General features: G+C 44.7%; 1 protein-coding gene across 3 annotated transcripts; it reads right to left on the reverse strand.

The window, feature by feature from the left end:
- Positions 1-3242: 3242 nt before the first annotated feature.
- Positions 3243-9781, reverse strand: DYNLT1 (dynein light chain Tctex-type 1). 3 transcript variants are annotated; one of them, XM_066611332.1, is made up of 6 exons: positions 9683-9765; positions 8727-8913; positions 8270-8311; positions 5272-5395; positions 5002-5079; positions 3243-3625 (listed from the first exon to the last, which is right to left on the reverse strand). In XM_066611332.1, exons 2-6 carry the CDS (start codon positions 8742-8744, stop codon positions 3555-3557), a joined length of 333 nt encoding a protein of 110 aa, XP_066467429.1. In that variant the 5' UTR covers positions 8745-8913; positions 9683-9765; the 3' UTR covers positions 3243-3554. The 3 variants fall into 3 exon arrangements, with proteins under 3 accessions (XP_066467429.1, XP_066467428.1, XP_066467430.1); XM_066611331.1 differs by lacking the exon at positions 8727-8913 and having other exon boundaries at positions 9683-9781; XM_066611333.1 differs by lacking the exons at positions 8270-8311; positions 8727-8913 and having other exon boundaries at positions 9683-9781.
- Between the last annotated feature and the right edge of the window lie 1382 nt (positions 9782-11163).

Below are 11163 nucleotides of genomic sequence, written 5' to 3' on the forward strand. Positions count from 1 at the left end.
TATCCATGTTCCTCCCAATTAATGCATGCCATATCCCACCGCCCTTCAGTCTATGAACACACCCCAATGGTGTGTGTAAGAGTAATCCATAGGGAACAACACCAGAAAAATCTCATCCCCTGCCTTGCCCCTTATCCTTTGACTGAAAGGGCACAGATTACATTTGGCAGATAATCATTTGGCAGATAATCACAGCACCGTTCTGAGTATATAAGCTCCTGTTGGGGAGACTGCAGTTCATCTTTGGTCTTTCAAAGGGCACTTTGTGTACAAAGGAAGCACTTTGTACAAACAACCTCATGTTCTTTGCAATGTGTATAGCAGGCTATTTTGTTAACTCTTGTCTTAGAAACAATCTGCACCAGGACTCCAGCTGCAAACCCCCCACATCGAATATTTACCTCACTTCCCCAACAGGGGAAACAAGCATAATGCATCCCACACAAGCAGGCAAAGTGAGGGAGTGGGAATGCCAGTCTGCCTCCCAGGCATGCTGCATTTTGGCTCAGGTCCTTCATTGTGACCCTTTGGAAGCAAATATGTCTACCAATATTGTTGCCAAACCAGATCTTCCTTTTGCAACAGCTAGGGAGTATTTTGCTTCTTTTTGCTTCCCTGAACAGCAGGGACTTTAACCAAAAACTCATCAAAACCCTTTTTTTTCAGGATTGCATCACTGCTCTAGGGTACTGAACAGTGGTCCTCTGCAGCAATCCACTGTGTCCCCTACCCAACCAGGCAATATTCAAAGCCACCATGCTTTTGTGCCCAACAGGGTATCAATTTTCTTGGGAGGCTTGCTTCCAAGAAAGTTCTAGAAGCTGCTGCCCTGGTCATATCAGCTACAGCTTCTCTTGTATAATCTGTACATGGCTGACCACGGCAGGGATCTACTTCCAACAGAATTAGGTGTGCACTTCTCATTTCTTCCTTTGTTCAGGCTCCAAGGCCATGGTATCTTCCATTCTCATGCAAGAAAATAGGTTAATACATATGCATGGTGGGGGAACAATTATATCTGTACCTCTGCATGAATAATAAGCATGAAGTTTTCTTCTGAGTCATCTTTTGCAGTAGAAAATTGCTTCTGGTACAGTAAGGGCCTTAGACTGGAGAATGAAAGCTAGGGATATCTCTGTGTGTTCAAGAACAAAGACTATTGCCATTTTATTTTTACAGGACCACAAGGAAGTGCAAAAATGGTCAAAATGAGGGATGGGAGAATTGGTGTGATTACATGCAAAATACAAGACTATATGCTAGATGCATCAGGATCAAAGGCAGCTATTGTTGCAGATATACCTTTGTGTCATTTCCCATGGAGGTGAGATACTATTATGGCTAGTGTGAATTTCAGAATCACTTCCATTGTTTTTAGAGTCCAATGCCAAAAAGCCTTTCTTCAATGTTTCCATATCCTGAAATGGGTGAGCCTACAAGCAAATGGTTTGTAGTATAAGCACTATGAACTGAAGCCTTACCTTTAAAAGGGTGATATCAAAACAACCCTCAACAGCAATGGTCAGAAGTAACAATTTCTCCAGTCTATGCAAGTGATTTTGTGAATTTGAAGCTTTCACTCAGCCTGTTCTAATAGAATGGCATTACAGATGTTATGTACATACAGTGCTAATATCAAAGCACGAGTATTTTCACCCTTGTAAAAAATACTCCCTGTTCTGTTTCTTAGGGACTGTAGGAAACACTCAATGGATATAGGAAGCTGTGTCAGGTAACACTCAACAGAATCAAGTACTATATTATCACTTGGTAGCAACTCACAATAGTCTTTACCACGGCAATAACCCAAGATCCTTTTAATGCAATACCAAGGATTGAAGCAAAGACTTCAAAGCATGCACCACTAGTGAAGTTATCAGTATGACTGCTATCAAATCTTGACTGCAAAATAACTTTAAGGTTAAGAAAAGCAAACTCATGATAATAGCAGAAAATGATCTGGTTTTAAGGTTTATGGTTTAACCAAGTTAATGCCATCTTGACAAGGGGTTAAAATTGTCAAGGCAGCCTGAAAATCATTGGTTTTCAGGCTTCCTTAACAATTTGGTAGTAGCCTGAAAATCATGTTTTTTTGACCATTGACAAGGCACACCATTGCTGCTGTACAGGGTTCAAATCCCCCAATTGCCCTACTAATAAATGACCTTCCCCAGAGTCCCACAGCACACCATCCATGGCACAACAGTCTGCCATGGCACAGTGGCTGAAAATCACTGGCTTAGAGGGATGTCTAGCTCAGCTTCCTGCTCAATTAGCAACAAGCACAAGAACTTAGAAGTTACCTTCAGATTGGCTAGTGCAAGCCCAGTCTGAACTAGCCACAGCAAGGGAGCCTGGCCCATTAAGTCCAAGTTAGGCTAACTTCCTCCTGTGATCAACAGACTGCTCTTCGACTCCAGGGAGTGGTGGTATGCGTTTGTGGTGGCCTAAGTTAACTTCCTTTTATATCACTGTTTGAAGAGACATCTGGTGGATCCTTTTTTGAATGCAAGGTAAACAAAAGGATACAAGACAAGTTGGAGATCCTCCTAATCTAATGGAATAAACTTGCATTTTTATACTCTGTGCCTTTTTGCTTTCAATGCCTGTACACCAAATTCTTGAATATGAATCTTGGGCACAGTTTCTGAAAATACAATATTGTTAATTTTTAGCTGAGGTCAACACATCTTCATTGGCCTATATGAAACTACTGGAGAGGTAGCAATTCTACCAGAATTGCTCTATAGAGCACTAAAAGAGACTAGAGCAGTGGTTCTCAAACTGGTGGGTCATGACCCACCAGTTTGTGTAACACTTCCCCCACCCCGGAAAGGGGAAGGAGGCAGCAAAGCAATCCTGGGCACAAAATACTTCCGTTTTGCAAGAGGTGCTTTCTGCCTGCTTTTAGCGAATGTTCCAAGTCTCAGGGAGTGCTGTGCAGGGCTCCCCGCACCTCCTGTAGCTTGCTGCAGCCCTGCCTTCTGAAAGTGCAAAGCGCCCCCCCCCTCAGCAACATGATCCTGGGGATCATGTTGCTGGCCTAGTCCCTCCCCCACAAGAACATACTGAGGGAATAAAGCTCCCTCAAAGTTTGAGAACCACTGGACTAGAGTCACACAGGAGCTTAAGGAAATTACACCCACAGTTAAATCCCCTGAATCTGTTAAAACCAAGCAACTAAAAGTACATGAGATTAGGTTCACTCTTGCTTGAAATTGGAATAAATGTGCACACACATGTTCAGAACTTCAATAATTTAATGAAACAAAAATATAAAGTGTGAAAGTTAGTCTTATTCAAACCAGTTGGAGTAAAGCTGAAGAACTGCAGCACGTTTCAGGTTTTAGCACCTTGTGAAAGAGTCCTTGAAGTGTTAAGACAGTGTGCACCGATATGGATAAAGGGTGATATGTTTATGTAACAGAAATTGCTCTCCCATTTTTCCCCCAGGGAAAAAATAGAAATTCTTAAACACAAAATTGTTCATTGAATTCACAGTTTTAGTGGACTATGAAATGGAAGTGATCAAAGGCTGGAGGATTCCAAGGCAATCATATTGCAAGTCCAAAGGCACTGACAATACAGTACACACTCTTGTTCTCCCATCTCACAGTACAGGTTCCTACAAGGGAAAACATTCAGAATTAGGGCAGCTACTATACACACTGATGTCTGCTATGTACCAAATTTAAGTGATGGATTTAAGATTAAATTACAGAATTTTTCACATCCTAAGTCAGCATTGCATGGACAAATTTTTCATACTTTGGAATAGTGGTCTCCAAGCTAGAGACTGTTGTACACTGAAAAACCCTTCCCTAGTGCAAGCAGAGTTTACCATTCCACCAGAGAGCCACCTCTCTGTGCCTCTAATCACCGCTAAACTTCAGGCCAGGCAACCATGCCTGCCCAAAAAACTGGGCACAAAGCCTGCTGGGGCAACAGAAGTGGCTGCCTGGCTTGAAGTTTAGGGGTGATTGGAGGCACAGAGAGGAGGCCCCCAGCTGAACAGTAAACTCATTCATCCTAGGGAAGGATTGTAACAGGTGCCAGATTCGACCTGTGAGCAGAGGTTTGGCACCTGCTAGTTTGGAAGAATGCAGTTGGAAGTAAGAGCCACACCATTCCAGGCATACTACCGTATTTATCGGCGTATAACACGCACAGGCGTATAACACGCATCTTCATTTTAAGAGGGAAATTTCAGGAAAAAAATAAGGGTAGCTCAGAACTTTTTTTTATTAATATTATTACCACATATAAGGTAAATAATGTAAAAGGACAGTAAAAGCAACTGTTTTAACAAAAGAAACTTGGATATTTTGTTTTTACAAAAGTTTACTCAGAAATCACTATCTGGGAAACCAAGAAACTCTTCATCTTCACTGCTATCTTCAAAATCGCAATGAACACTGCTGCTTTCACTGCTACTATCTTCATAAATCAGCTCATCTTCTTCACCATCCAAAGCATTACTTATGCCACCTCACCTCAATCCCTCCCCCTCCCCTCCCCAAAGAAAGGGTCTCCACTTACCATATTCATCAGCTGCCAGCGGCTGTGATAATATGCGGCGGGCGCAGCGCTGACATCACGTCACGATGCTGTGCCGCCGCTAGGCACTATTGGGAACGGGATCCCTTAAAGAGACATCGCCGTATAACACGCATACATCATTTGCCCCCTATTTTCAGGGGGAAAAAGTGCGTGTTATACGCCGATAAATACGGTATATTCCACAGGAATCTAGAGATCAGTTAGGGAACTCCTCTGATATTCTAGGTGTAATAAAGGAATAAATCACTTAAACATGCTCTGTCCTACGGTAACTGGCATTTGCTGAACATGAAGTACTTTACACCAGGGATAGTGCTTGCACCAGATAGTTTCTCAAGCAAAGAATTTTCACAGTTGTACAAATACTATGTACAACATGGGAGGGGGAGGGGAAGAGACATCTCAATGCATGGACAATAAAGTATTAAATTATTGTTGTACCATCAGCAGAGTTATCCCAGAAGCAAGAGCTTGCTGTATGAAGGCCGGCACCATTCTTTTGCATAATCACACATGTCACTGAAAAATGCAAAAGACATATTGCTATTAGAGGCATGTATTTGCTGCATATACTATTACATCCATATCTGCTTTCAGCCTTGCAGTAATTGCCACAATTATTCCTCAGTTTCTTCTATATTAGACATTTTCAGTTTCATTTGAAACAATTTCTGACTACATTAGTGACTTGACAGAAATCTACTAACTTACCAACATACTTGAAAGGTTTCCCCAGCTTTGTTAGTTGACTTAGAATTTGCTCTACAATGCTTGTAGTCCACTGGTTCACTTTGCTATGCATGTATGCATTGCCGCCAATTGTGCCTTCTATAGCCTATAAATGAGTAGAGGTTGTCTTACCATCAGGCTGCTAAAGAACATGAATTACAAATGTTTAAAGTTTATGCAGTCATTTGAAAAGGCGTTCAGCATGCAAACATTTTTCTAGACAACTTCCATCAGCTAAAGGAGTCCAAAATAAGAATGACTGCCCAAAACAAACTGCCATTCTAATGAACGATTTTGGCAGAACAAAAGAAAACCTCACTTGCATTTTCCAGCCACTACTCCACACCTGCTCCCTCAGAACACCAAGATTTTTCTCATTTAAGAAAGCAATGCAAACACATATTTTGAAATAAATTAGCTGGGTCTTCCTTTCCCAGGTCAAGCCTTAGAGTAACCCTTCCTCCTCAAAAAACTGGAGCCATTTTGAGAATGCTAAGGGCAAGTGTGTTTCAGAAGGAGTAAACTCAGTCAAAGGTGAAAGTAATTTTAATCAAAAATATAAATTAATCCATTCTTCAAATCACTGCCACCTTTTAAATAAGTTTACAGGATTAATTCATTGCCACCACTCAAAGTGACATACATTAGAAATAAAGAACTATAGCCACCCTCCCCTCAGCCACAGAAGGACTAACACCTATTTTAAAAGGCAGCCTCACAGACTGATCTGACAGTTGCAGAGCTTTCTCTCTCCTTCCTCTACTCCACCCCACCCCCAAGCATCAGGCATAATGGAGGTGATTGTTTAAGGAGTTCACTGGCTAAGTTTATTCTGGAAAGCCTAAGAAGAAGCAGCCAGACTACATCTCCGCTGGTTTTCACAGTATGTAAAGAACACATTCTAATGAAGTTCAGTATTATCAGGAAACACCCCCCCCCCCGCACACATGTACACACAAGCCAATATCGCAACAGGGGCTTAATGGGAAGGTAAGGAGTCCAAATTAAACCACTACCCTATAATAAAGATAGTCTTGCCCTCCCCATCCTCTTCTGTGACTTGTAACTAGAGACAGCCTGCTTTGTGAAGCCTCAGTGCCTAGACTGGGGAATGCAAGGATGGAAAAGATTTTTTACTAAATTCAGTGCCCAGTTTGGTGGAGTTCTGGCAAACTCTAAACTGCACAGTCTTTATGCTAGACCAGGGGTGCCCAAACCCCGGCCCTGGGGCCACATGTGGCCCTCGAGGCCTCTCAATGTGGCCCTCAGGGAGACCCCAGTCTCCAATGAGCCTCTGGCCCTCCGGAGATTTGCTGGAGCCTGCACTGGCCCGATGCAACTGCTCTTAGCATGAGGGCAACTGACCTCTTGCATGAGCTGTGGGATGAGGGCTTCCTCCACTGCTTGCTGTTTCACATTCGTGATGCAGTAGTGGCTGCAAGGGAAAGGCCATCCTTGCTTTGTGCAAGGCCTTTTATAGGCCTTGAGCTATTGCAAGACCTTCATTCATTCATATAAGTTCATCATTAATATATTCATTTATGTATACTTATGTAAATGTATTCAAATTTTAAATGTAATTTAATTCTTTCCCCCCCCCCCGGCCCCTGACACAGTGTCAGAGAGATGATGTGGCCCTCCTGCCAAAAACTTTGGACACCCCTGTGCTAGACTATGTAAGCTGTAATATGTAAGCATATTAACATGGCATTTGGGGTTGGGGTGAGAGGAAGAGTGAATTGGGAGGGGATTCCTATACAGATGGAGTTGTGCATACTTAAATTACCAATAGCAACTTTGTTAAGCAAAGAAGGGCAGGAACCTCTGCTTTGTAACATGTAGTGCATTGGATGTCCGCTTATAAGCCCTTGCTGTAATGGAAGTTGCCACAACACAGATTCAGTAAACAGATCACTCATACTCTTGGCAACTCTCACAGTGGAATCCTATGCAGGAAAGATTTTGCTGTACTCAGGAGGGTTAATTCACAGGTAAATGTGCACAGGATTACAGCTTTAACTAGGGTACATTTGCCTTAAATGTGTTACTACTCCAATTAATTGATACTCAGCTACTGAAATCATGTATCCCAAGACTGAAATTTAATGGGGGAAAAACCACTCCACTGAAGCTGAGGTACAAACTTTACAAGTGATTCAGTCTCACAGATACCTGTGAGTTAGGTTAGTTAAACTTTCTTCAACTACAGTGGTGACATCAGCTCATAATTCATGAGACAAAGTCCTAAATGGAATATGCTTAATAATTAAAAAGTGAGACTTTAAAAAAACTTATGAATGCAAAACTATTACAATATCGGAAGACCAGTGTTTCCTTTCTATATATTTTGGCTATGACATGCACAAATGCTTTTCCAGCCCCCCAAAGCCACACCTGAAAATCAGGGGACCTTTCTGGAACTGGATTCAACAAGGAGCCTATACAAGGAGCTGCAGCAGGGGGAAAAAAGGTCAGCAATCTCTGTGCATACAAAGGATTATTTGGATCCTTGCAGCTTTTATGTTGTAGAATCGGTCCCATTTACCTCATTCAGCTCTACATTTTGAGTTAACACCTGTGATGTTCACATCCCAGCATAGGGCAGCTAGGTCATTACCTTCTTTAAGACAAACAAAATAGCATGCACCTTAAGTGAGAAGGTTATTTTTTGGCAATCCCCCCTCGCCTTTTACCATCCATGTTCCCAACTCCACAGAATGGGTAACACAGGAGATCACTATGAAGAAGCAACAGAAAAGTCTTTCCTTCAGCAACAGCGAATCTCCTACCTTGGTAGTAGAAGGTCTCAGACTCAACACACATGCTCTACCACTAATGGGAGGGTCTCGGTCTTCCATTTCAGCACATTTTGTTATTTCCTTCAACTGGCCAATGCAGTTGTGACTTTTCTTTAGCAGATTTAACAATGCATTCAATATGCATGTTTTTGACAAAAAATGTGGCACAAACATTATCCTACCTCTTTTATGATGTTGCTTACTTCATCCACAATAAAGGCAGTCTTAAAAGGAAGTCAGAAATAAGATTTAAGCCAGGACTACAATTTACAGTGTACAGAACTGACAAAAAAATTGCCTTAAGAAAAAAGTTAACACTCCAAATAATTTTTGCCCCACCCACAGGTGTACACATTTGGTTCCTGTTGCATACATGCAATGCTGGGCAGAAATGGCTTATCCGCCTGAACATCCAATACCTTGTTCCTGCTTAACTGGCCATACTAGTGCAAATGCTCTTTCAGTACAGAAGCATCAGGCAGTTTCCTACTGCTAGCAGGAATAGCAAAACAAAGCACTTACACAAAAGCAAGTTTTGTGTAGAAAGAAAGCTGTGCACCCATGTACATATAGGACAGAGGAACCAACCACATATAAGAGGGAGGGTTAGGTGGCTATGGATGCAATACACACACTTACCTGAAAGTCCCACTGCATTCAGTGGAGCTTACTTCTGAGTAAACATGCCTAGGACTGCAGTGTGTGCATGCCTGCCTCTTTTCACAACAGGCTGAGTTGACAATGTTTAGAGACCCATCTGACACATATGAGAAAAGGACTCCTACTGATCTCAAGTCCTCAGCCACTGCTTCAGACAAAAGGATCCCTGAGAATTGAATGAAAGAGGCTTCTTCAGTCAGCCTTCTTCAGTTCCAGCCATATTTCATCCTCTTTTTAAAGATTGCAAAGCAGAGCTCTCTCATGTGTTTGCAACAGCCTTTAAAACAGCCAAAGGGCACCGTGAAGTTTGCACATACAGTACCTTATGCATGCATCAGCATCTGCAATGAATAATGGCATCTCCTCAAACAATGAGCATCAGGGGCATGAGGCAGCTCCCCAAGGGAACACTGTAGCACAAGCCTACTTCTACCTAGTCAGAAGCAACTCCCACTGAGTTCTATGGCATTTACTCCCAGGTAAGCACCCACAGGACATGGTCAGAGCTGTGATGGAGCTCAGGATCGTATCAGCCCACAGCACGGTCTACTCAGAAGTAACTCCCATTGAGTTCAATGGCATTTACTCCCAGGTAAGCGTGCACAGGACTGCAGCTTTGGTCAGGGCTCACGACAGACAGCACGACCCTAAGCAGGTCTACTCAGAAGTTAGCCTCACGGGGTTCAAGGGGCCTTACTCCCGTGCAAGCTTGCGCAGGGCTGCAGCCTGGGAAGGCGGAGGGGCCCGGTTCAAGGGTTGCAGGGGTGGAGTGGGGCGGGGGCCGCCCGAACAGGGTGACGAGCCGCCCGCGACGATGAATGGAGCCCGAGGACAACAATGGGGAAGGGGCGGGCGGCGAGCTCCCTGCCTCCCGGGACCGCTCAAGGCGGCGCCCGCTGCCCCTTCCCCTCGCAGCCGCCCCTGGAAGCCGTTACCTCCTCCGAGGTCTGCAGCTCGTCCATCTTCGTCCTCCCCTCAGCCGCTTCACCCTCAACTCCACCTCCAGGCGAGTCTTCGCCTCCCCCGCTGTGACCGTTAAGCCACGCATGCGCAGTAGCCTCCGCCGCACGCGCGCTTTCTCTTCAGGCACGAGCCTGGGAGCGCCTGCGCAGTGCGTTCTATGCGCTCAGCGCTTCGGAGCGTCCCGGAAACGTTGCCGCGCGACGCCCTTGGCGTGCTGTGCGCACGCGCCAACCGTCTCCCCCCCCCAGGTTGACGTCCCACAGTGTTCGGGGTCATAGAGATGGAGAGGCTAGAGAGGCTCTTGTTGGTCTCTGGCTTTGGGGTCGCCATTTTATACAGTGAGGAGGACACGTGGAAGGAGCAGTCCCAAGTTGCTGCATGCAGTTGCTTGGAGGCTTTGGGTTGGGAAGAAGATGGTTCAATCAAGAGGGCCACTGAGGTGGCAGGTGGACTCTACTGGGCCTGCATGCAGTTCCTGGCCTGCTTTGGGGATGCTGAACATCCATTCCAAACAGCAGCCACCAGCTGGGCCTGGACATGGTGTGCAGAGCAGTCACTGCAGGCTGTTAACAAACCTGGTGACTAAGAACACCCCTGCTGGATCAGGCCCTTCTGGTCCCGCTTCCTGCATCTCACAGTGGTCCACCACATGCTCAGGGAGCACACAAGACAACAAGAGACCCGCCTCCCAGTGTGATCCTTCACACTGGCGTTCTGAGGTTGCCACTGCTAGACTCAGGAGGCTGCACATACCCATCAAGGCTTGTAATCCATGATGGACTTTTCCTCCAGAAATTTGTCCAACCCACTTTTTTAAAGGCATCCAGGCCAAATGCTGTCACCACATCATGTGGCAAGGAGTTCCACAGACCAATTACACCAAGAAACAAGCTCATCAAAAGAATGCTGCTGTATCAGGCCAAAGGCCCGTCTAGTGCAGCTTCCTGTGTCTCACAGTGGCCCACTAAATGCTTCAGGGAGCACACAAGACAAGAGACCTGCATCCTGGTGCCAAAAAGGTGTACTCGATGTTCCTAAGTACACAACATTGCTGAGTGGTGTCAAAAGCCACCCGGAGACCCATTATGAGACAATAAAATTATTAATCTTGCGTATTTGAAGTCAATGCTCAAGACCCAGCCATGACTTTCCACAGATCCCTGAACATGGCCCCTGTAGCACACAAAAACGGTTTTATTTTTGAACCTTTTCTTCAGTGCATATGTATTGGAACCTCTGTGTGTGTCAGGCCCCACGAGAGAGGGGTGCAGGGTGTAATTTGTACTCAAGCCCAGGGTCAAAAAGGGGGTCCAGGAACCAAAGGAGAGGGCCAAAAATTTCCTGGGATCTTACATTTTCCTGTTTGACCACGGCCCATGAGAAGGGGGTGGTGGAGGTATATTGTGGACCCCCTGGGTCAAAAAGAGGCCTGGGAGCCAATGGAGGGGAGCTA

Source organism: Tiliqua scincoides, chromosome 1, assembly GCF_035046505.1.
Source record: "Tiliqua scincoides isolate rTilSci1 chromosome 1, rTilSci1.hap2, whole genome shotgun sequence".
In the NCBI taxonomy this organism is placed as follows: Eukaryota; Metazoa; Chordata; class Lepidosauria; order Squamata; family Scincidae; genus Tiliqua; species Tiliqua scincoides.